This window comes from Balaenoptera borealis (assembly GCF_965194805.1).
Source record: "Balaenoptera borealis genome assembly, chromosome: 1".
Taxonomy (NCBI): Eukaryota; Metazoa; Chordata; class Mammalia; order Artiodactyla; family Balaenopteridae; genus Balaenoptera; species Balaenoptera borealis.
In genome coordinates this window covers 30,700,525-30,726,894 of record NC_138860.1, presented here as the reverse complement: position 1 = coordinate 30,726,894, position 26,370 = coordinate 30,700,525, and the positions used below count along the sequence as shown (strand labels likewise).

General features: G+C 35.8%; 1 protein-coding gene, 2 long non-coding RNA genes and 1 pseudogene across 8 annotated transcripts in view; 2 read left to right on the top strand and 2 right to left on the bottom strand.

The window, feature by feature from the left end:
- LOC309605589 overlaps positions 1-26,370 on the top strand; it is a 582,281-nt gene that overhangs the window by 258,287 nt on the left and 297,624 nt on the right. The gene's annotated exons all lie outside the window — the stretch shown is intronic.
- LOC309605570 overlaps positions 1-26,370 on the bottom strand; it is a 162,691-nt gene that overhangs the window by 74,466 nt on the left and 61,855 nt on the right. For all 5 annotated transcript variants that reach the window (XR_014231415.1, XR_014231416.1, XR_014231417.1 and 2 more), the window contains exons 4-6: positions 22,401-22,462; positions 7,136-7,310; positions 3,763-3,842 (exon numbers count right to left, since the gene is read on the bottom strand). This is a non-coding gene — a long non-coding RNA (uncharacterized lncRNA). The remainder of the gene's footprint in view (positions 1-3,762; positions 3,843-7,135; positions 7,311-22,400; positions 22,463-26,370) is intronic.
- WDR64 (WD repeat domain 64) overlaps positions 1-26,370 on the top strand; it is a gene marked incomplete at its 3' end in the record, with an annotated part of 155,301 nt that overhangs the window by 108,855 nt on the left and 20,076 nt on the right. The window contains exons 16-23 of the mRNA XM_082341618.1: positions 1,669-1,799; positions 4,431-4,532; positions 5,502-5,571; positions 6,508-6,544; positions 7,150-7,289; positions 8,755-8,860; positions 17,905-17,963; positions 21,003-21,112. Coding sequence (XP_082197744.1) covers positions 1,669-1,799; positions 4,431-4,532; positions 5,502-5,571; positions 6,508-6,544; positions 7,150-7,289; positions 8,755-8,860; positions 17,905-17,963; positions 21,003-21,112 — 755 coding nt within the window. The remainder of the gene's footprint in view (positions 1-1,668; positions 1,800-4,430; positions 4,533-5,501; positions 5,572-6,507; positions 6,545-7,149; positions 7,290-8,754; positions 8,861-17,904; positions 17,964-21,002; positions 21,113-26,370) is intronic.
- On the bottom strand, positions 15,205-18,987 carry LOC309605492 (protein-L-isoaspartate(D-aspartate) O-methyltransferase pseudogene; annotated as a pseudogene). The gene has a single exon. The product of its transcript is annotated as a protein-L-isoaspartate(D-aspartate) O-methyltransferase pseudogene (transcript).

Sequence of the window (26,370 nt, the reverse complement as noted above, 5' to 3'; positions counted from 1 at the left end):
TGCTGGAGAGGGTATGGAGAAAAGGGAACCCTCTTGCACTGTTGGTGGGAATGTAAATTGATACAGCCCCTATGGAGAACAGTATGGAGGTTCTTTGAAAAGCTAAAAGTAGAATTACCATATGATCCATCAATCCAACTCCTGGGCATATACCCGGAGAAAACCATAATTCAAAAAGACACATGTACCCCAATGTTCATTGCAGCACTATTTACAATAGCCAGGTCATGGAAGCAACCTAAATGCCCAATGACAGATGAATGGATAAGGAAGATGTGGTACATATACACAATGAAATATTACTCAGCCATAAAAAGGAATGAAATTGGGTCATTTGTAGAGACGTGGATGGACCTAGTAATAATGTGATTCTAGGTATAAGAAGAAGCAAAAAGGGAAAACATTTCCTGAATCATAATAGACTAGTAAGACAGAGGATCCAGAGAATCTGTAATTATCAACAGGGCCTAATCCAGAAATTAGCACCTGGAGTGACATATCAACAAAAATTTTTGCCTGATCTGGGAAGAAACTCTGAGCACCATGGGACAAAAATTGGTCATGAAATGTCTCCCAAGTATCGCTCAAATTTCAGACCAAGAGGAGGAACTAAGAAATCAAATATTGCCTGCCATATCAGTAAAAAATATATCACAGTCATCAATAATTGCAGTCACCTCTGATGGTGAGCTGGTTAGTCCTGAGGGAACTCAGGAAGGGAACAAAGAATACCTGCCATCTAGCAGGCATCAGACTACAGCCACTCCTGAAGTTGAGCCCTGAGGAAACTCAGGATGTAAAAACACTGGATACTGGCCCCAGGTAGCTGAGGTGTATATCAAAGGAATGATCTCAGTGAGTCCAGACTCTTGCATCTTCCCACATACAGAAAAGCACTAAATTCTTTAAATTGAGATATCTAGCTTTCTTCTATTAACAGTAATCTTTTGTTGCTCTTTGTTGGAAAACTCCTATATATCCTAGCTCTCCCCTCACTTCCTTGGAGCAGTTTTCTCAGGGTTACTTGAGATGTTGCCTCCTGGGCTTGAAGTCCTCAGTATGTCTGTCGAATAAAACATAACTCTCCAAAAAAAATTGTACAGTAATCAACACTTTATCTGAATGCTTGAATTGTATTATAAGTTTCGCCAGGTCACCGACATTCTGTTTGACTATATATTCTAAGAACCTAACATAGTAGGTACCAAAAAAATACTTGAGGCAAGACAATTGAAAGGTATCAAATAGCACTGGCAATAGAAAGTCTTTAGTGATAATTAGAAAAAGTTTTCATAGGGTGGCATGGAGCAGAAGCCAGACGATGGGTGAAAGGAAGGTAAGTTAAAACAGCTAATATAGAATATTCTTTCAAGAAGTTTGAAGAGGAGAGAAAGATGGGAAGGTAATTTAATGGTTGGTAGTTATGGCTGAAGGAAGAAGACAGTAGAGAAGGAGACTATATTTTTGTTGTTTTAATAAATTCTACAAATTAAAATATTTTATGCCAAAAGAATTTAGCTTCTACTAACTTTCATGCTTTAGAATTTAAATATATATATTTTTTGTTTTAAGTTAATGACAGAATAATAAAGTGTGCACATTGTGTTTGTACTGTGCTTAGATACTGTTTTCATTATGGTCATTGAGTCTGTTTCCTTCCTTCTTCAGAATCCTGCCATCAGTATAGAAATGAACTGCATCGATCTATTACAAGTAGAAGGATATAATTTGATAGCTGCCGGAACCTTAAATGGTGTGATCATCTTATGGAATTTTGTAACATCTACTGTCAAAGAAGTGTGAGTTGCATTGTTTCCTTAAATAATATAATCATTTCCATAAAAAGTTGCACTGCAGAAAAGCCAGAGTAACATTCAATACTTAAAAATATAAATACTTAAAAAAATAAAGCAATAAATAAAAGGGATGATAACTCTCTCAAGGAGGCTTTCCTGGAGGTTATCTTCACGAGGAGACTATGTTCTAAGTGTCTAAATCCCAGAATGATATGAATAAAGTGAATATTAAGTATATGTATTCCCAAGTGCTTTTACATTAACTCTTCTTGAGTATGTACTAGAATATGTACATGCTTTCCATGTATAATCTTGTCCAAATTCATAACCTTAACAAATACTTAAAATACATAATAATTTTAAATAATAATCTCATAGCTTCAAGCACACATATCCAATTGCCTACTTGCAATTACACCATCTGGATAGCCAACAAGACCCTTAAAGTCCCACATGCCCAAATCTTCTTCCCAACCTACCCTCCCCCAAAACATCTTTTCCTGTATTCCCACTGACACCACTGTCTACTCAGTCACCAAAGTCAAATGGTGAGAAGTATTCAAGAGGGGTTTTCCTTCTTATTCACCACCCCAACACATTACTACAGGTCAGTATTAACAAGGGCATGACATATGTAATTCTACATCTCAACCAATTAGATTTGCTCTGTTCCACAAACTTTACTCTCCCCTTGTAATCCATTTCTAAATGTCCTTACCATTGGTTATGAAGGAAATAATGTAACGTTGTATTATTTGTTACGGATGGATTATAAATAATAAGCTTTCCCCAGTTGTGTAATTGGGCTCTAAACAAGGGCCATGTATGAACACTTTATGTCAAGAGAGTTTGTAAAATTGTACTTTGAGGTACAAGATAGCCAAGAACTTTAACAATGAATTAAAAATAAAATCAATTCTATCTAAGCATTTGGGGGAAGGAAAGAGGTATAAAAGGAGGAGAGAAGACAGTCAGAGAGGACAAGGGAAAAGAAGAAAAAAAAGCAAAAGAAATCTCTGCCTGTCTAGCTATAGTACCTTGCGTACATCTACCTGGACTCCATGACCCTTTCCAGTCTATGTCAGAGTTTTCACTTTCAACCAAGTTTTGGGAGGAAATAGTCCTTTCTTTTTTGATTCTGAGTATATTTTCCTTTGAACCTTTAGCTGAAGTATCTGTTTCAGCAGACCCCTCCTCTGTACCTCAGCTCAGGTTCTACTAGGCCCTGCCGCTAGAATTCCTGTCATCCTTCAGTTCCTTCCCTTCAATCCTTGCCCTTAGGCTTTTCTCACAGACTGTATACTTGTCATTTTATTCCTATCTCAATATACACCGCACAATTCCTCACCTTATTAATTCAGTTCTCACATTGTGTCAGCTTGTGTATGACTCACTACTTAGGGAAAACATATAGACTAAAAAGGCGAAGACCATAGTCCTACTGCCACAGCTTAAAAGAGACGGCAGCTCCCCTGAGAATATTCCCAACTCAAAGGTGAAGATCTTCCTTGTTGAAGTGCTAAGCATTTTACCAAGGGATGCATGCAAATCCAATACCCAATCAAAGAAAAATAACTGACATTAATGGGTCATACACAGTGTCCTCTTCCTATAACAAGATGATTATATAAAAACAATTGATTTAGAATCACTGGAGTATTTCACATAGCATATAATTTAACACAGAACTGTCCAAGGTAATTGAGGCCTAGTTTAAAGACTCTAAAGTTGAACATGGTTTCCATATTCCTGGTGGGGGCCATCTCTACCTCTACCTCAAACTTTGCTTTAAGATCCCGTCACCAGTCAGGAAAAATAAGCTTTCTCTTTCTGTTCAAAGCCCCATGCTTTTTTTGGGTGCAAACTAGAAATTGTTGTTGCTAATGAATAGTCCACTTCACCATTCAGTTCACCTGCAGAGCAGAAATATGTAAAAAGTTGGAGCTCAACAAGTCATCAAACTCACAGGCTCCTCTTTTGAGCTTGGTTCACTCCCCAGGAGGTCCTTCATCACTTGTCTGTCCAAATTAGCAGAGGCAATTTCCACTAAAGGAAAAAGAACAGTTTGCTACAAGGTTTATTTGCTATAAGGAATGTCAAGTGTGGCTTAAAAGCCTACCATGAAGTGCCAGGACAGGCAGTGGAAGACCATCGCTCTGCTCCCAGGAAACTACCTAGGAAGGTGTTCTTGGGAATTTGGGCTAATGGGAGACTCAAGCAGCAAGAATAGTGTGATCACCAAATTACCTGCTTTTCTTCTCCACTTAATTGTAAGCTACTTGAGGGTAGTAACTACATTTTATTCAAATTTCTCACTCCACTTATTCAAAGAGTAGAAATCTATTCTTTAAACCGTATGAAACTACCAGGAGGTTATATAAGCTCACTCTGTGAACTATAGGTTGAAAAAATAGACAAACTAATTGACTTAAAAGACTTCTAAGCACTAAAAGATCATGTTGTTATACAGAACCTTATTAAGGAAGGTATGTTCAAATGCTATACCTCTGGGTTTTCTCTCCATATTCAATGAACATTTCAGGAGTTGATTAGCTCTGCATTGGATATATGATATAGTAATGTAAATTACCACATTTGTAAATTTTTATCATGTAAATGTATGCTTATTCCTAGGTACAGACCTGAAGATTGCTTCACTGTGGACCCTGACTTGGATCCTAAACGCTTTAGAATTAATGACATACTGTTTCTCTTTCGTAATCCTGAATGTGCAAGGTAACTCAGTACTTATTGATCAAGAAATACTGTCTGGGACTTACGTGGATGATATAAAAAGAGTTCTCCTCATCCCAGCATTTAGGAAGTTACAGTTGATGGAAGACATAGTTGGGCTGACTAGTTGGCTTCAGCTTTCTTCCTTGTTATTGTTTTTGTAGGTGGATGGTCCCCAGGAAGATTTAATTTGCTGTGTGGGGATCTAATTTCCCTTACCATTTCAGTCCACAGCTCCCTTTACAACAGTAGCAGAGAGGGAAAATGCTCATTGACAATATTTGTAGCCAAAAGACAACTCTATGAGCACTGATGTAAAGCAGAGAAAAGGATTTATAGGGCAAATATGAAAGATCATATGGCAGAAGTTTTCATATGACATCTACTATAGCTGAGCAATCTTCATTTCTGAGAGCAGGGAATTTTTTTTTTTAATTTTAAGAAAAGGTGATTTTCCTGTTTGCATTTGCTTGAGAGCTCTGATTTCAGTAAACAATAGGCAATGGTAAACATATCTCCGGAGAGAAATCAAAGGCTTCTGTACTATCATCATCCAGAAGTGAGCCAGAATGTAACACCTTCCCTACTCCTTGACTTGAAATGTTCTTATTCTGAGAATATTTTTAGGACCTCATCTGTATATATCTGCACCAGAACCCTAAGCCAGTTTGCAGTCCATTCTAGAAGAATTGGAAACTGTAGAGCAGAAGTTACCAGGTTTTCCAGGCCTCCCCACTGCCACCCCACTCCCCACCATTTCAGTGTCAGAGCCTCTGGGACAAAATCTAGCCTTAATAGTGGGACAGAGCAGATTTTTATTTCCCACACCCAGGCAGTATCCACAGTATCCACACCAGAATCCACAGATGATGGCAAGAGTAATCACCTGAAATTAAAACAGAGGAGAGCGCCCTTTGAGTATGATAGATTATCTTAACTTTTCCTCTTTGGGCTTCCTCCCTCTCCTTGTAGGAGATCAAGTCAGGATTCCATATGTTCTTCATCCCAATGTGATTCTAGCAAGGGTCCACAGAGTAGTAAGGTAAGCAAGAAATAAGGAGAGTATGTCTTCCTGTTATACCCAATGTTGGTTCAAAAATAGTGATTTGTTGCATATAAGTCCCTCCTCTGCATGTATGTAAAATCTTTTTCGTTTTCCCTGAAAAGCAATGTCTAAACTGTCTTCATCTTTTTTTCCTACTTTTTCAAGGCTTTTATATCTGCAAATAATCATGAAAAAAATAAATTACATAGGGTACTTTTAAGTTCATAAAATAATAATTTTAGACTATCTCTTTTGCTAAAAAGTATTACACAATTACACACATTTTACAGAGGGAAGAGACGGCATGTAATTACATAATGTAATGTAATGCCATGGTTTTCAAACTGTGTTCTCAGTTCCAATTTTATATATTTTTACACATTTCATTTCTAGTTAGGATTTTGTCTGAAGGAAAGTTTTCACTGCATAAATTATTTTAAAAGCACTAGCGCAGTGGAAAAAAATAAGTTTGTAAAGATATGTGTCAGACAGACTTGCACTTAATTCCAAGTGCTCCATTTATTATCTGATTAGCTTTAGAGATATCACTTAATCTCTGAGTTTCTGTTTCTTCATCAATAACAAGGGAATAATAAAACCTAACTGGCATGGTTGTGGATGGAATTAGAGATCATATACACCAAGAACACAGCATGAACTAGGTATTTAATTACTCTCGTTATTATGCTACACTGGAGCCACTAAGAAAAGGTTGTGTTACAAATACCCTATTTATGAGCATGAAGATCTCTTAATACATCTTTTCAAAGAATTAATTAAAAAATAACTTTAAACCTAATGCTTAAAAAAAAAAAACTTTAAACCTAATGCTTAGAGATATAAATTTAACTATGAAAAAAATCTCTTCATCTGGTATATCTCATTTCCTTCCAATGTCATAGAAATATTATCTCTTTTTCTCCCCGAATTCAGGGAAGCAAACAGAGCATACATGACAGTGAGGTTAAAGGTCGGTATGAAATCCCTTCTCTTCCTTATAATAAAACAATTCCTTTGCAATAGAGAGTTCAGGTGATAGGATACTTCTAATTAACATATATTCTTTTTGTGACTAAATGTTAAGGTGCTATAGGATTCAGTAGTCTAAGAAGCAGAATTTCCATTTGGATGATACCTTTTAGTTACTAGTTAGTTAGTTAGTTACTACTAACTCTAGATTTTAAAAATCCAAAATATTACTGAGCTTCTTAGTCTCCAGCCCATTTCCCTAAAACTTATACTAGATTCATAAGCCATTTTGTAATGTGTAAGACTTATACTGGATGTATATCTAGTTTTAGCTGCTATGTACAGTGCAAAGGCTTTTTCAATAGAATCCAAAATAAGCCCTTTTAGTTTTTTCCAGTGATACAGGATTCCATTTGTTAATGGTTTTTTGTTCTCTGCCTGATTGAAGTTCTCTGGGATTAAAAAAATTCTAGACAAAAGAATGTGGTGGTTTTGTTGTTTTGTTTTGTTTTGTTGCTATTTTCTTACCTGCCTCCTCTTTTACATTCTATAAAATTTGAAATTCCAAGTAAAACAAACACTGGTAAGTCACTAATTTTCCAACAGGTGAGCAAAAAGATGTCACAGTAGGTGAGCAACAGCCAGTGGACAAAAAACATCTGGAAAGCACCAATTTAACAGATACTCAACCACCTATCCTTGTCACTGCACATGAGGATGGACATCTCCGCTTGTGGACCTTGGAGGTGATGGGGCCTGTTATTTTCCTGGAACAGCAAAGAATAGGAAAGATAAAAAGGATTATTGAATAAACCTTAGCCTTCTAAGGTTCTGTATAGCATCTAATTCTATTATTGTTCAATCTTTTAGCCAAAATCCTAGTTTTTCAGCCTGCTCACTGAAAATACTGCTCAAAATTTATAATAGGTCCGTTTTGTAACTCAGAAGATCAAATCATCAACACTGCTAAGACAACTACTGTATTTCAAATCTTTCTTTACATTGAGCTATGAATACAACCCACCATATATTTCACTGGATAGTTAAATAATATTAGATAATATTAATGATGAATATATCGTTAAAGAATGTAAGAACACTGAAATGTTGAATATACATAAACTTTTAGTTATCCAAACTATTGGAAGAAGTTATTACATTAGTATTAAGAGTCCTTAAACATTTTACAGTGAAAAAATAACTTTCATGTACTAAAAGATTTTAAATGATTTGGGGGTGGAAAGTGGGGCAGGGTTTGAATTGGGAGTCCAGAAATGACAGAAGGAAGGATCTTGAGTAGACTGATGATGATGACAATGAAATTCTTAGAGAGGCAAGGGAGGTAGCACCACTTGTAAGGCTCCTTTCTAGAAGGAAACCCAGAAAACAGCAAGTTTTGTATGGCAGATAGTGAGATCCAGCAACACAGAACAGCATAGCTGTCTGTTGGATTAAAACCTCCCAGTTGATCAGTTGACTCAAACTTATCAGTGAGAAACTCTTGGCTTGAAAATGCTACAAAATATTGTAACAATAATTTTCCCTGAGATGATCCTGGTATTTGAGCAGTGCTTTTTTTCTTCCCCTATAGATAAATAATAGAAGTGTGAGAGCAATAGAAGGACAAAAGATTATATCCAACTAAATCACAGGAAACAAGTGGCAGATTCAAATTTTTTCTTCCTAAGCTTCGATGTTTAATCTCCAAGTAGAGAAATGTATATGAAAGTCCTTCCCAGTGATAACTTATACTAAATGCCTAAAAACACTGCCAAATTTCAATCCTTATCTTGCGCCAATATTCAAAATTAGATATTTCTGAAAAGGCGAATACAATATTCTCGCTTAAAATAAGTGAGATACACTTAAATCTGAAAAGAATGTTTATTTGAAAGGAGAATATGTCACTGGAAAAGGGTTGAGGAACTGCATGAAAAGGGTCATGGGAAGTGAGCAAAAACAACCCTCCGGTATAGAGGTGATCTGCAATAATCAGTCTAAATGCTTATAATTGTGATAATAGTTGTCTCCATTTTTATGAATATTTAATTTCAAAGAAATAAGTCCCTATAGATAATTTCAAATTATTTTTATTACAAAGAAGAGAATCATGTTACAATTAGTAGACATAGTTCTTTGGATAAATTATTTATCAAGAAACTCAACTCCAATATTGATGTTTTATAGAATTTATTATCATACTTTATACAGGGAAGACTACTGAAAGATATTCTACCTTTCACAAAACATGCTGCCATTTCTCTGACATCGCTGTATACTGACTCATGTACCAGGATATTACTGACTGGAAATGTGGGTAAGTCACTACTCTTATGTAGTTGGTCACAGGTATCTTAACAAACTACATGGTATAAAAATGGATATAGGAAAATATGTGACATTTATTGAGACAAAAGGAAGGATGCCCAAGCTGCCAAATGAACAGAAGAATGAATGAATGTCAGGAAAACCTATTTCATTCCTAGTTCTTTATTTAAAGTAAGACATCTATTTCTTCTGTCTTTAAATTGGGTATAGGACTACCCATCCCCTTACTTTACATGTTGGGAAGAATGTAAAGTTTTCATTTTTAATCTTAAAAGGGTTATGTTGCATTAATCTTTATTCTAAAGGGAGCAGTGTCATGAATTAGAGAAGAAAGGGATTATTTTTTCTTAATAGGGGACTTTTTATATTTATTGTTATAACTACTACAGTTGGTCTTAATTCTTTCATGTAACACTATTCTTTTTTTTAATGCTTCCTTTCTATTTCCTTTCTTCTGTCTTTTGAATTAAGCCTAAGTTTTCTTTTCTTCTCTCTAATACTTTGAAAGATTATGTATAAGCATAATCTTATGCACATGCATATGTAAATACAATTTTTAATTTTACTAGTGTTTACTTGTAAGTTTTAAAAAAACAGTTTATTAGAAGTTAGACTGAAACCTCATCTTTCCAGGTAAACAGAAAGCTTAGCCTACATTACCTGTCTCTTTTTCCCACAGCCACCCCTTCACTTATTATTTGCTAATGTAATCTCGAGATTTGAATCCAGATACTGCTATTACATTAATATTTAAATTTTACATCTCCTCTTTTAAAAATGTTTTTTCATTTCAAAAGTTACCTAAAAAAGCCAGACTCATCAAGAAAAAAAAGAGAAAGGGCCCAAATCAGTAAAATCAGAAATGAAAAAGGAGAAGTTAAAATGGACACCACAGAAATACAAAGGAACATAAGAGACTACTATGAACAACTAAACGCCAATAAAATGGACAACCTAGAAGAAATGGACAAATTCTTAGCAATGTACAATCTCCTAAGATTGAACCAGGAAGAAATAGAAAATATGAACAGACAAATTACCAATACTGAAATTGAATCAGCTATTTTAAAACTCCCAACAAACAAAAGTTCAGGACCAGATGGCTTCACAGGTGAATTCTACCAAACATTTAGAGAATAGTTAACACATATCCTTCTCAAACTATTCCAAAAAACTGCAGAGGAAGGAATGCTTCTGAACTAATTCTATTGTACAAGGCCAGAATCACCCTGATACCAAAACCAGACAAAGATATGACAAAAAACAAAAATTACAGGCCAATATTGCTAATGAACACAGAGGCAAAAGTCCTCAACAAAATACTAGCAAACTGAATCCAGCAACACCTTAAAAGGATCATACACCATGATCAAGTGGGATTTATCCCACGGATGCAAGGATTCTTCAATATACGCAAATCAATCAATGTGATACACCATATTAACAAATTGAAGAATAAAAACCACATGATCATCTCAATAGATGCAGAAAAAGCTTTTGACAAAATTCAACACCAATTTATGATAAAAACTCTCCAGAAAGTGGGCATAGAGGGAACCTACCTCAACATAATAAAAGCCATATGTGACAAACCCGTAGCTAACATCATATTCAATGGTGAAGAGCTGAAAGCATTTCCTCTAAGATCAGGAACAAGACAAGGATGCCCACTCTCTCCACTTTTATTCAACATAGTTTTGGAAGTCCTAGCCATGGAAATCAGAGAAGAAAAAGAAAAGGAATCCACATTGGAAAAGGAGAAGTAAAACTGTCACTGTTTGAGGATGACATGATACTATACATAGAAAATCCTAAAGAAGCTACCAGAAAACTACTAGAGCTCATCAATGAATTCAGTAAAGTTGCAGGATACAAAATGAATACACAGAAATCTGTTTCATTTCTATACACTAACAACAAACTATCAGAAAAAGAAATTTAGGAAAAAAACTCATTTACCATTGCATCTACCTAAGGAGGTAAAAGACCTATACTTAAAAAACTACAAGCCTCTGACGAAGGAAATTGAAGATGACACAAACAGACAGAAAGATATACTGTGTTCATGAATTGGAAAATTAGCATTGTTAAAATGACCATACTACCCAGGGTAATCTACAGATTCAGTGCAATCCCTATCAAAATACCAATGGCATTTTTTCACAAAACTAGGGAAAATAATTTTAAAAATTTGTATGGGAACACAAAGACCTTGAATAGCCAAAACAACCTTGAGAAAGAAGAACAGAGCTGGAGAAATCATGCTCTCTGACTTCGGACTATACTACAAAGCTACAGTAATCAAAACAGTATGACTGTCAGGGGGAAAAAAGAACAGATACATAGATCAATGGACCAGAATACAGAGCCCAGAAATAAACCCACACACTTATGGTCAATTAATTTATGACAAAGGAGGCAAGAGTATACAATGGAGAAGAGACAGTCTCATCAATAAGTTGTGCTGGGAGAACTGGGCAGCTACATGTAAAAGAATGAAGTTAGAACACTTTCTCATACCATATACAAAAATAAACTCTAAATGGATTAAATATCTAAACGTAAGACAGGAAACCATAAAACTCCTTGAGGAAAACATAGGCAGAACACTCTTTGACAAAAATTGTAGCAATATATATATATTTTGTATCTGTCTGCCAAAGCAAAGGAAATAAAAGCAAAAATAAACAAATGGGACCTAATTAAACTTAAAAGTTTTGCGCAGAGAAGGAAACCATTGACAAAATGAAAAAACAACCTAAATGAATGGGAGAAAATATTTGCAATTGATATTAACCGTATAAGGGATTAATATCCAAAGTATATAAACAGCTCATATGAATCAACATCAAAAAAAAACCCCAAAAACTGGGACTTCCCTGGTGGGATCGTGCAGTGGTTAAGACTCTGGACTCCCAATGCAGGGGGCCTGGGTTTGATCCCTGGCCTGGGAACTAGATCCCACATGCATGCTGCAACAAAGAGTTCACATGCCACAACTAAGGAGCCAGTGAGCCACAACTAAGGAGCTGGAGAGCTGCAACTAAGGAGCCCATGAGCCGCAACTAAAGAGCCCACCTACCACAACTAAGACCCGATGCAACCAAATTTAAAAAATAAATAAATAAATCAATCAATCCAATTTTGAAAAATGGGCTGAAGACCTGAATTGACAGTTTTTCCAAAGAGGACATGCAGATGGCCAACAGGCACATGAAAAGATGCTCAACATCACTAATCGTCAGCAAAATGCAAATCAAAACCACAATGAAAAAAAAAAAAACACAATGAGATACCACCTCACACCTGTCAGAATGGCTAACATCAAAAAGTTTACAAATAACAAATGTTGGTGAGGATGTGGAGAAAAGGGAAGCCTTCTACACTGTTGGTGGGAATGTAAATTGGTTCAACCACTGTGGAAAACAGTATGAGGGTTTCTCAAAAAACTATATATAGACCATATGACCCAGCAATTCCACTCTTGGGTATATATCTGAAAAAAACAAAACTCTAATTCAAAAAGAATACACCTAATGTTCATAGTAGCATTATTTACAATTGCCAAGATATGCAAGCAACCTAAGTGTCCATTAACAGATGAATGGACAGAGAAGATGTGAGAGATATATATATATATAGTGGAATACTACTCAGCCATAAAAGAGAATGAAATTTTGCCATTTGCAAAAACATGGATGGACTTGGAGGGTATTATGCTAAGTGAAATAAGTCACACAGAGAAAGACAAATACTGTATGATATCACTTATATGTGGAATCTTAAAAAAAACTAATGCATATAATAGAAGAAAATAGACTCACAGATATAGAGAACAAGCTAGTGGTTACCAGTGGGGAGAGGGAAGCAGGGGGTAAGATAGGAGTAGGGGATTAAAAAGTACAAGCTATTATGTATAAAATAAATAAGCTACAAGAATATATTTTACAATACAGGGAATATAGCCAATATTTTATAATAACTTTAAATGGAGTATAACATTTAAAAATTGTGGATCATTATGTTGTACACTTGTGACATATAATATTATACATTAGTTATATCTCACTTTTTTAAAGTTTTAAAAATGTAGGCCTGTACAGATTGTCTAGCTTCTTGTGTGAGTTTTGGCAGATTGTGCTCTCATGGAATTGGTCCATTTCATCTAGGTTATTAAGTTTGTGGGCATAGAGTTCATAGTATTCCTTTATTATTCTTTTAGTGCCCATGAGGCCTGTAGTGATGTCCCCTCTTAATTAATGATATTAGTAATTTATGTTTTTTCTCTTTTTTCTTAGTTAGCTGTGCTTTATCATTTTATTGATCTTTTCAAACAAGCAACTTTTGGTTTTGTTGATTTTTTCTGTTGATTTTCTACTTTTAGTTTAATAGACTTCTGTTCTAATTTTTATTATTTCTCTTCCTCTGCTTACTTTGGATTTAATTTACTCTTCTTTTTCTAGTTTCCTAAGGTGGAAGCTTAGATTATTGATTTTAGATATTTCTTCTTTTCTAATATATACATCTAATGATATAAATTTCTCTTATAAGCACTGCTTTCACTGCTTTCCACAAATTTTGATAAGTTGTATTTTCATTTTCATTTAGTTAAAAATATTTTTAAATTTCTATAGAGATTTCTTTGTTGACCTATTATTTAGAAGTGTGTTGTTTGATCTCCAAGTATTTTGAGATTTTCCAGCTTAATTTTTGTTGTTGATTTCTAATTTATTTCCATTGTGCCATTTCTTACATTGAGAGCATACATTTTATGATTTCCATCCTTTTAAATTTGTTAAGGTGTGATTTATGGCTCAGAAAGTGGTCTATCTCAGTAAATGTTCCATGAGAGTTTGAGAAATATGTTTATTCTGCTGCTGTTTGATGAACTTCTCTATGGATGTCAATTATATACATGTTGATTGATGGTGCTGTTTAGTTCAACTATGTCCTTACTGATTTTCTGTCCATTTCTGATAGTTGGGTGTTGAAGTCTCTAACTATAAACATGGATTCATCTATTCCTCCTTGTGATTCTGTATTTTGATGCTCTATTATGCACATACATGTTAAGGATTGTTATGTCTTTTTGCAGTATCAACCCCTTTATCATTATGTAATGCCCCTCTTTGTCCCTGATAATTTTTCTTGCTCTGAAGACTTCTTTTTTGAAAGTAATAATAGGTGCTCCTACTTTTTTTGGATTAGTGTTAACATGGTAAATCTTTCTCTTTACTTTTCATCTGTATGTGTCTTTATATTTAAAGTGGATTTTTTGTGGATAACATATAGTTGGGTGTTGCCTTTTATTCCATTCTGACAATCTCTGTCTTTTAATTGGTTTATTCAGCTGTTGACCTGTAAAGTGATCACTGATATAGTTGAATTATTATCTACCATATTTCTTACTGTTTTCTCTTTGTTGCCCTTGTTTTTGTTCCTTCTTTTGTCTTCTACTATTTTTCTGCCTTTTGTGGTTTTAAGTGAGCATTTTATATGATTCCATTTTCCCTCCATTCTTAGCATATCAATTATACTCCTTTTTAAATTTTATTTGTTTGTTTGTTTATTTATTTGTTTGTTTTTGAGTGCAGGGCATGAGTCTGTTGCTGCTGCTGGCACTGTGTGGTCAGAGACTTGGCCTGGCCTGCCAACCTGGGCATCTTTTCCCTGACAAGCACCCTGCACCTCGCGATCAAGTAGCAACCATGGAACATTTTCTTAACTTTTAAAAGTGGTCTCCCCAGAATTAACAATATATATTTACATCAAATCCATGTCCACTTTCAAATAATAACACTATACCACTTCACAGGTAGTGCAAGTACTTTATAAGACAAAAGTATTCCTAATTCTTCTCTCCTATCACTTAACATCCTTGCTCTCATTCATTTCAAGTATTCATAAGCTATAATCATCAAATACAGTTGCTGTTATTATTTTGAATAAACTGTTATCTATTAGTTTTTATCTTCATTCTTTCTCTTATGCATGTCTTTCTTTATGTAAATTTGAGTTTCTGACCTATATCTTTTTTCTTCTCTCTTAAGAACTTTAAAAAACATTTCTTGCAAGGCAGGTTTACTGGCAATAAAACTCTGTTTTTGTTTGTCTGAGAAAATCTTTATTTCTCCTTCACTTTTAAAGAATAATTTCTCAGGATACAGAATTCTAGGTTGGTGGGGGTTTTGCTCAACACTTTAAATATTTCACTCTATTCTCTTCTTGCTTGTGTAGTTTCTGAGAAGTCATATGTAATTCTTACCTTTGCTCCTCTAAAAAAGGTGTTTCTTTCCCCCTCTGGCTTCTTTGAAGATTATTTCTTTTTTTAAAAAAATTTATTTATTTATTTTTGGCTGTGTTGGGTCTTCATTGCTGCTCACAGGCTTTCTCTAGTTGCGGTGAGTGGGGGCTACTCTTCATTGCGGTGCACGGGCTTCTCATTGTGGTGGCTTCTCTTGTTGAGGAGCAGGGGCTCTAGGCACGCGGGCTTCAGTAGTTGTGGCTCACAGGCTCTAGAGCACAGGCTCAGTAGTTGTGGTGCACAGGCTTAGTTGCTTCACAGCATGTGGGATTTTCCTGGACCAGGGCTAAACCCATGTCCCCTGCATTGGCAGGCAGATTCTTAATCACTGCCCCACTAGGGAAGTCCCTGAAGATTATTTCTTTATATTTGATTTTCTGCAGTTTGAATATGATGCTCAGTGTAGTCATTGTTGCTTTTTTAAATCTAGTTTTTGTAGCTATCATTTGGATTGTAGGATTTGTGTGTCCATAACAGCTTGGACTCCATTTGGTAGTGGTGAATTCATTTCTATTTCATCTACCCTGATGTTTACAAGAACTTTGAGTGTATGAGGCAAAACATTATGACTTATTAAGCTAGAAATGAAAAGGAATTTCTACATGTAAAAATTGATATGAAACTTCATCTTTCATTTCTGGTTTCTCAGATTCAATTTTTTCTTTTTTTGTCTCTTTCACTTTTAACTTTATTTGGCAAAGCAGCACTGCATAAACTGTTCAGTAACTAGGACGCAGCTTACACAGCATGTTAAATCCATTTACATTATCGGCAGCAAATTAGAAACAGAAAAAACAATACTGAGCTACAAGTCTCCGATAACTTTTTTTTTTAAAAGGAATTCTTTTATTTTTTATTTTATTTTTATTTATATATTTATTTTTGGCTGTGTTTGGTCTTCGTTTCTGTGCAAGGGCTTTCTCTAGTTGCTGCAGGTGGGGGCCACTCTTCATCGCAGCACGCGGGCCTCTCACTATTGCGGCCTCTCTTGTTGCAGAGCACAAGCTCCAGACGCGCAGGCTCAGTAGTTGTGGCTCATGGGCCTAGTTGCTCCGCGGCATGTGGGATCTTCCTAGATCAGGGCTTGAACCTGTGTCCCCTGCATTGGCAGGCAGATTCTCAACCAGTGTGCCACCAGGGAAGCCCCTCATATAACTTTTTTAAGAAAGGAAGAACTATGTGAATTATGTCTACTCTGAACAGCTGTTTTAAAGGAAATCACCTGCCATCTTCTTAAGTTTTAATATTTACAAATGCTTAGTTTTAAGGTAACAGAGCAGCTGCTTGTATCTACAACATGCCATTCTATGACACCACGTCAAAAGCTTTAAAAAGGAAGCTCATCTCTATTTTCTTTGTAGCATCGAACAGACATCCAAAATCCAAGAAACTTAACTTGTGAATGGTGGTGTTATCTGATACACAAACGCAATCTGATAAATTAACATCAGAACAGAACGAAGTGTCTAAGAAAAGAAAAACCACTCCTCAAAATCAATTCACAAACTAAGTTTTCCACTTTGCAGAACCCCTCCTTTTAATATGTAAAGTAAAATGTGGGCATGTTAAAGTAATAATACACAAATTTATAATTAGCATCCTTCTTCTACCAGTTTGGCTTCTGTGCCTCTTTGAAGGATTAGAAATCCCACAAAACCACACATTTTCATGCTGAAAATAGTGTATGAAAGCCCAAAACAAGCTGTGATGCTGTTGATTTTCAAAAAGCTTTAAGGACTGAGGTGAGCAATCCACTGTAATATTATATACAGGTCAAGCTGATGTTGCTTAAAAGCAGCAGTTTGTCCCTAGACCACTGTGGGGGTTTTTGTTTGTTTGTTTGTTTTTGTTTTTTTAAATCTGTTAAAGGCATGTATATCACTCCCATCATATATTTCATTTTGACACTGCCATTTGTAGCTTGTCATACTGTTCCAACATCTGGTTTCCACCTGCAGGACCAACTGGTAATATTAATCTTCCACCAGGCTTTAACTGGTCTATTAGAGCCTGAGGCACAACTGGGGTTGAACTCCTACATGAATAGCATCATACGGGGCTTCTTCAGCATACTCCATTCTTCCAGCCCCCACAACCAGTTACACTCTCCCTGAAAACAAAAGCATTGGATCATCTACTAGCTCTTTAATGTGATCAATTCCTATGATTTTTCCACTAGATTCAACTTCATGCAAAACATGAAGTAAGAATTCCACTTCCATATTCTACATCAAAAGCTTTAGCTCCTTCATGCAATTAATCAAATAGAAGTACAAGTGCATATGCATGCATGTGTGGAGCACTGATTTTTGCTTGGAACCTTATTGATTGTGGAGAATCCATATAAGGGCTTCATCTTGCATAGTGGGAGTGGTCTGTGGCCACCATTACTTCAAATACTTTGTCTTGATGATTCCATTTTTGCGGAGGTTGTGGATTAGCTCCGAGTGGCTGGCACCACCAGATTTTCAGGCCATCGCTAAGAACACCCAGAGCAGGTACAGGACCACGTTCAGCACAGCAACGGTGCCCAGCAGCTTCCCAAGAGTGAGACCACTTTCCACATGGTCACTGCCTTGCTCGCATCCCTGCTGCAGCTGCCGCCACTGCACCTCTCAGATACTATTTTATTTACCATTTTAAATGCCTGATTCAAAACAAGTCTGAATAGTATTCACTTAGACAACAGAATATCTAATTAAAAATTCCAATGTTTAAATTTCATACAGAAGGACACGTTATCCTTTGCAGTATTAGTTCCTTCCTGGATCCACCTCATGATGAAAAGGTAAGAACTTTAGTTTTAGTTTAATTAATGAATCAACATATATTTATTGAGCATTTCTCTGTGCTAGACACCACAAAAGATAGAAATACAAGACACGACTGCCTATTCTCAAGTCATATATACTACTATTGAAACTTAAGCTATATGGCAAATAACAATGGTGTACTGGAGAAAATAGGGGATGAATGAGTGAGTGAGCAAACCAGCCACTGGTCACTCTGCATCTATTTCATGTTTTGACTTATTTGTTAGAGTCTATGTGGAAACCCAGAGCTTAAAAGAATTCATACATCATCTAGTCCTCCAGTTATTGTCTATATCTTATACAACTTCATAGAAGAAAGTTCTATAACCTTTCTTTTCAAGCCCAGCCTAGTTCCCAGACATTATTATTTTCAAGAAACTCTTCTTCCCCTCTAGTCTAAATCATCCTTATAATTAAATATATGCTATTATATTTTTAGTGTTAATGTAATGTAAATGTCAACATCCTTATTTGTTAACCATTTAAATATGCACTTCTTGTGTGTATGTGGATATGCAAATATATCTACATATATTATAAAAACTAAACACTAATTAAAGAGTACAGCAAGGAAGCACTATTTTATCATAGGCTTATTTCCCTAAAAGTTAATACTTCAAATCCAAAAGCTAAATATTTGCTTAAATAATAATGTTTTGTTTTTGGATTATTGGTATTAATACTAACATATGGATACGTGGATTAGGATAGTATTCCTTGCAGAGTGTTTTAGAATGGTTATTGTTTCAAACATTATTTCATTTGATCTACGGAGTTTTCTTTTTGTTTCCAAGAACCACTTATTGTTTTTATAAAGTTCAAATATATAGCCTTAGTATGATTATCTTCAATTTGTAGAGGGGAAATCAGAGAGTGGCCTGCCTGGGATCACATCACAGTTAATGATGAAGTCAGGGCCAGAACCAGGGTTCTTGTCCTCTAATCTAATGCTCTTTCCATATATAACACATACTGCTAGCAAATGGAAAATGGTAAGTTTCAACTATAAGGCATGCTGTGAGCGGAACAAAAACAATCATATGCTTGAACCATCTATGAGTAGAGGGTTATCTAACTGTTTTCTCTTACTCATGATGATTATCAATATTCTATTAATTTGAACAGATAAAAAATACAATTCAAAACCTACATTTTTGCAAATGGACTTCCTACAAACTGGCAATCAAGACCTTTCAAAATTCAGAGAAAATCTTTAAAACAAAGTTATGTATTAATATTGAATTAGAATAATAGTGGAATTGATTTTAGAGCATTTTCACCAATTTAAAAGAAGAGAATCTATTTTTATAATGTATTCAAATTGTTCCCTATTCAACCTCATTTCAACGTTTTCTTTATTTGGACAATGCGATTTTCCAATTTGTACCTGGCTGCTTATTTATAAATATATGACAGAATCTGGTCATAAGATGCCTCATTATTACATACACTAATACGTACCATGCATTAAACCAGATTCGGTTATAGATTACAACTATAGTGAAAACGTCAGTCTATAAATCAGAGGTTAATCTTGTTCTCTTGCAACAGTACAGTTTAAAAGATGCTCCATGGAATACTGATAGTCTAAGAGATAGGGTAGTCAAAACCTATCCACAGAAAGGGAAATAATACATGATTATATTCACATGCCTACAGAAAAAAAGTCTTAGATCAGTGTTTTTCTAATTACAGGCTGTGATCCACTAGGGGAGGTCATCAAATCAATTTAATAAGTGGCAAGCAGTATTTTTATGAAAAAGAAGAGAATGGAGTGGAATGAATACAATAGAATAGAATAGACAATATCAGTATACATTATACATAATAAGGTTAAGTATCCTTTGTAAAGGATACTGAAAATTGTTTCAGATGCATGTGCACGTATTGCATGTGTTTACTGGGTCATGAAGTAAAATGTATTTCTTACTATACATGTGGTCCATATTATTGAAATACTTTCCTTAGAGAATCCCATACCAAGGCAGGCAGGGAAAGAACCTTTGGATGACCAAACATTCTTGAAAAGCTTTGAGAAAATAAGTAGAAGAATGCAGATTTTACCCTGGCTCTCTAGGAACATGGAATTGAATCAGAAGGTCAAGAAATTTAGGAGGAATTTTGCCTAACCTATGTTAAAGTCCAAATGAATTCAGGCCTTACAGAACTCTAAGCTGCCAGAATTCTAGCTCCCACATAGATGACCAGGAGGAAGTAATAACTTAGTTTGGGTTCATCAGTGATAGAGAGGGAACATATTTTACAGGGACATTACTGCAGAGCAAGCTCCCCAGTTGACAACTCTAGTTCACACAGTTTAAAATTTTCTTCTAGAGTCCATTTAGAGGCTCTAAACTTGAGGATAAGTCACATCCTGAAGGAACATACCAATCAAGCCACAAGATGTCTTTGAGAGAGAATGAGCTGGGCCCATTCCTTTTGTTAATTCCTTGTGGTATATAATTATCATATATACCCCATCGTCACCACCAAAAACAAAAACAAACAAAAAAACCCCAACAAACAAACAAAACAAAACAAACAAACAAAAACAATTAGCCAGGGATCTTTGGATAAAATTTGGAAATAGGAAAAGTCTTCTTGCCAATCTCACCTTTGGCCTTCCTCTTTAACTCTGCCTTCTCCTGCTCCTGATTATATCTTTCAGTCCCCCCCCCCAACACTTCTACTAAGACTTTTCTTTCATCTAGTCATCTATTTATCCTCAACTAAATGAATTGCTAATTCTCAATTAAATGATAAGTTGCTAAAGATGTAAGATAGTTCCTGTCCCAGGGATATGTATAGATGAACAAATATCTATAAATAGAATTCTGGTACCTCAACAAGCAAAAGAAGAGATAATTGGGGTGGGCATTTCATTGTCTTGTGCAGATGTCCACACCATTCATTCATTAGCTTAGCTCTTTAATGATTAACGTTTTTTTGCTCAAGATTGAATTTGAATCAGTACATACTTATTACATGAGATATGCTTTATTGTTGCTGTCTAGAAATTCAAACAGCTGCTGTCCTGGCGTGCTCATTCTTTAGAAATTATTCAAATAATCTATGTAGAAGACAAACAAGTGGTGCTTACTGCCTCCATCGATGGCTCAGTGAGGTATGGACCTTCATATAGTGAATTCAGGGTGTGAGAGGTAAAGGATTTTAAGCTAAAGTTTGAGTATATACCATAAATGCAATCTTTTTTTCTTTCTGGAGAAAACAAATATTTTATTTTATTTTATTTTTAACATCTTTATTGGAGTATAATTGCTTTACAATGTTGTGTTAGTTTCTGGTGTATAAAAAAGTGAATCAGCTATATGTATACATATATCCCCATATCCCCTCCCCCTTGCATCTCCCTCCCATCCTCCCTATTCAACCCCTCTAGGTGGTCACAAAGCACCTAGCTGATCTCCCTGTGCTATGCGGCTGCTTCCCAGTAGCTACCTATTATACATTTGGTAGTGTATATATGTCAATGCTACTCTCTCACTTCGTCCCAGCTTACCTTTCCCCTTCCCTGTGTCCTCAAGTCCATTCTCTACGTCTGCGTCTTTATTCCTGTCTGCCCCTAGGTTCATCAGAACCACTTTTTTTTTTTTTTTTTAGATTCCATATATATGTGTTAACATACGGTATTTGTTTTTCTCTTTCTGACTTCACTCTGTATGACAGACTCTAGGTCCATCCACCTCATTACAAAAAACTCAGTTTCGTTTCTTTTTATGGCTGAGTAATATTCCATTGTATATATGTGCCACATCTTCTTTATCCATTCATCTGTCGATGGACACTTAGGTTGCTTCCATGTCCTGGCTATTGTAAATAGTGGTGCAATGGACATTGTGGTACATGTCGGTTTTTGAATTATGGTTTTCTCAGGGTATATGCCCAGTAGTGGGATTGCTGGGTCATATGGTAGTTCTATTTTTAGTTTTTTAAGGAACCTCCATACTGTTCTGCATAGTGGCTGTATCAATTTACATTCCCAGCAACAGTGCAAGAGGGTTCCCTTTTCTTCACACCCTCTCTAGCATCATAAAAGCAATCTTGATTAGCTGATTAAAATAAATAAACAAACAAATAAAACATGACACAAAAGGGCTTTGAGAAGGTAGCCACTGATTTGCAATTCTTTTCCACACCCAAGGAAATGAGATGCCATGCTCATCACCATTAAAAGGATAATAAATACTTTCAATACAAGTGTTCTTACAGAATTATCTCAAATCATTAAGCAATATGGGTAGCTAAGAGATAGACCCAAGCCCAGAGAAGACCATAGGATACATAGGATCAGAAGTCATTAAAAAAATCATAGGAAAGAACAACTAATACTGAGAAAAGTGAAAGTGAGCTAATTGTTTCAATGACAATGTGATTGATATTACAAAGCCTACTTGTTTTTATGGTTCTTTTCTTCCTTGGTTGCTTCACCTGCTTCAGAGGGGTGGGCACAGTGCTGCAATTGGAGCAAACAGAGATGATTTACTAGGACTGTAACCAATTACATTCTCTAGAGAGCTTCCCTTCAGGATCAGCTTTCTTTTTTAAAATTGAGGTATAATTTATATATAACATTATATTAGTTTCAGGTGTACAACATAGTGTTTCAATATATGTATATACTGTGAAATGATTACAATAAGTCTAGTTAATATTTGTCACCATACATAGTTACAAAAATTTTTTTTTCTTCTAATGAGGACTTTTAAGATCTACTACCTCAGTATTAATAACTATAATGGCCATGCTCTACAAAGCCTACTTGTTTTTAATTGCCTAGTAATACTAACTATACATACACAAAATGCTAAAAATACATACACATAAAGAAAAAGGAAATTTTATGATCATTATTGAGACAGATTGCTACATATTAAAATGTCTTAAAATCATGATAATGAGGAGAAGGAGACAAGACAGCAGAGAAGAAGGATGTAAGTTCACCCCTTGTTACAGAAACACCAAAATTACAACTAACTGCTGAACAAACACCAAGAAAAAAAGCTGGAACCTACCAAAAAAGACACCTTACATCCAAAGACAAAGAAAAAGCCATAACAAGATGGTAGGAGCGGTGCAATCATGATAAAATCAATCCCATACACTCTGAGTGGGTGATCCACAAACTTGAAAATAACTATACCACAGAAATTCTCCCACAGAGTGAAAGTTCTGAGCCCCATGTCAGGCTCTCCAGCCTGGGTGTCTGGTAATGGAAGGAGGAGCCCCCAGAGAATTTGGCTTTGAAGGCTAGTGGGGTTTGATCACAGGAATTCCACAGGATGGTGGAAACAGAAACTTCACTCTTGGAGGGTGCACACAGGGCCTCATGTGTACCAGGACCCAGGGAAAAAGGGGTGAAATCATAAGAGACTGGGCCAGACTTACCTGCTAGTATTAGAGGTGCTTCTGCAGAGGTGGGGGCTGGCTATGGCTCACTGCAGGGACAAGGACACTGGCAGCAACAGTTCAGGTGAGTACTCATTGGTATGAGCCCTCTTGGAGGCTGCCATTTTCTCAACAAGACCTGGCCCCACCCAACAACCTGTGGGCTCCAGTGCTGGGATGCCTCAGGCCAAACAACCAACAGGATGGGAATATAGCCTGAACCATCAGCAGACAGACCACTTAAAGTCTTCCTGAAAAAACAGCCACCTGATAAACACACTGCTTGACAAGGCCCTGCTCACCAGAGGGACAAGACCCAGCTCCACCCACTAGTGGGCAGGTTCAAGTCCCTCTCACCAGGAAGCCTGCACAAGCCTCTTAGACAGCCTCATCCACAAGAGGGCAGACAGCAGAAGCAAGAAGAACTACAACTCTGCAGCCTGAAGAACAGAAACCGCAATCACAGAAAGTTAGACAAAATGAGATGACAGAGGACTCTGTTCCAGAAGAAGGAATAAGATAAAACCCCAGAAGAACAACTAAGTGAAGTGGAGATAGGCAATCTACCTGAAAAAGAATTCAGAGTAATGACAGTAAGGATGATCCAAGATCTCAGAAAAAAGAATAGAGGCACAGAGACAGAAGACAGAAGAAATGTTTAACAAAGACCTCGAAGAACTTAAGAACAAACAAACAGAGAGGAACAATACAATAACTGAAATGAAAAATACACTAGAAGGAATCAATAACAGAACAACTGAGGCAGAAGAATGGATAAGTGAGCTGGAAGAGAAAATGGTGGAAATCACTGTTGCAGAACAGAATATAGAAAAAAGAATGAAAAGACATGAGGACGAGGACAGTTTAAGAGACCTCTGGGACAACATTAAACTCAACAACATTCACATTATAGGGGTCCCAGAAGGAGAAGAGAGAAAGGGCCTGAAAAATATTTGAAGAGATAATAGCTGAAAACTTCCCTAACATGAGAAAGAAAAGAGTCACCCAAGTCCAGGAAGTGCAGAAAGTCCCAGGCAGGAAAAACCCAAGGAGGAACATGCCAAGACACATATGAATCAAACTGACAAAAATTAAAGATAAAGAGAAAATATTAAAAGCAACAAGGGGAAAACAACAAATAATGTACAAGGGAACTTCCATAAGGTTATCAGCTGATTTCTCAGCAGAAATTCTGCAGACCAGAAGGAAGTGGCATAATATATTTAAAGTGATGAAAGGGAAGAACCTACAACCAAGAAAACTCTACCCAGCAAGGCTCTTGTTCAGATATGATGGAGAAATAAAGCTTACAAAAAGCTAAGAGAATTCAGCATCACCAAACCAGCTTTACAGAAATGCTAAGGGAATTTCTCTAGGCAGAAAAGAAAAGGCCACAACTAGAAACAAGAAAATTACGAATGGAAAAGTTCACCAGTAAAGGCAAACATGCAGTAAAGGTAGGAAATCATCCACATACAAATATTGGCTTGGCCAAAAAGTTCGTTCAGTGTTATGAAAAACCTGAATGAACTTTTTGGCCTACCTAATAGGATATCAAAACCAGCAATTGTGATAAGAAGAGAGTACAAATGCAGAATATTGGAAATGTATCTGACATTTAAGAGACCAGTAACTTAAAACAATCTTGTTTATATAGAAACTGGTTTATCAAAACCTGATGGTAACTGCAAACCAAAAATCTACAATAGATACACACACACAAAAGAAAAAAGGAATCTAAGCATGACAGTAAAGTTAGTTATCAAATTACAAGAGAAGAGACCAAAAGAGGAAGGGAAGAAAAAAGACCTACGAAAGCAAATTCAAAACAATTAACAAAATGGCAATAAGAACATACATTTCAATAACTACCTTGAACGTAAATGGATTAAACGCTCCAACAAAAAGACATAAGTTGGCTGAATGTATACAAAAACAAGACATGCATATACGCTGTCTGTAAGAGACCCATTTCAGATCAAGGACAAAAACAGACTGAAAGTGAGGGATGGAAAAATGTATTCCATGAAAATGGAAATCAAATAAAGTTGGAATAGCAATACTCATATCAGAAAAAATAGACTTAAAATAAAGACTGTTAAAAGAGACAAAGACAGACACTACATAATGATCAAGGGATCAATCCAAGAAGAAGACATAACAATTGTAAATATATATGCACCCAACATAGGAGCACCTCAATATATAAGGCAAATGCTAATAGCCATAAAAGGAGAAATCAACAGCAACACAATAATACTGGGGGACTTTAACACCCCACTTTCATCAATGAACAGATCATCCAGACAGAAAATCAATAAGGAAACACAGCCCTTAAATGACACATTAGAACAGATGAACTTAATTGATATTTATAGAGCATCCCATCTGAAAGCAGCAGAATACACATTCTTTCCAAGTGCTCATGGAATATTCTCCTGGATAGATCACATGCTGGGCCATAAAGCAAACCTCAAAATTTTTAAGAAAATTGAAATCATATTAAGCACCTTTTCCAACCACAATGCTATGAGATTAGAAATCAACTACAAGAAAAAAACTATTAAAAAAAAAAGTGGAGCTTAAACAATATGCTTCTAAACAACCAATGGATCACTGAAGAAATCAAAGAGGAAACCAAAATATACCCAGAGACAAATGAAAATGAAAACATGATGATCCAAAACCTATGGGATGCAGCAAAAGCAGTTCTAAGAGGGAAGTTTAGAGCAATAAAATTGTACCTCACGAAACAAGAAAAATCTTAAGTAAACAACCTAACCTTACATGTAAAGCAACTGGAGAAAGAAGAACAAACAAAACCCAAAGTTAGTAAAAGGACAGAAATCATAAAGATCAGAGCAGAAATAAATGAAATAGAGATGAAGAAAAGAACAGAAAAAAATCAATGAAACTAAAAGCTGCTTCTTTGAAAAGATAAACAAAATTGATAAAGCTTTAGCCAGACCCATCAAG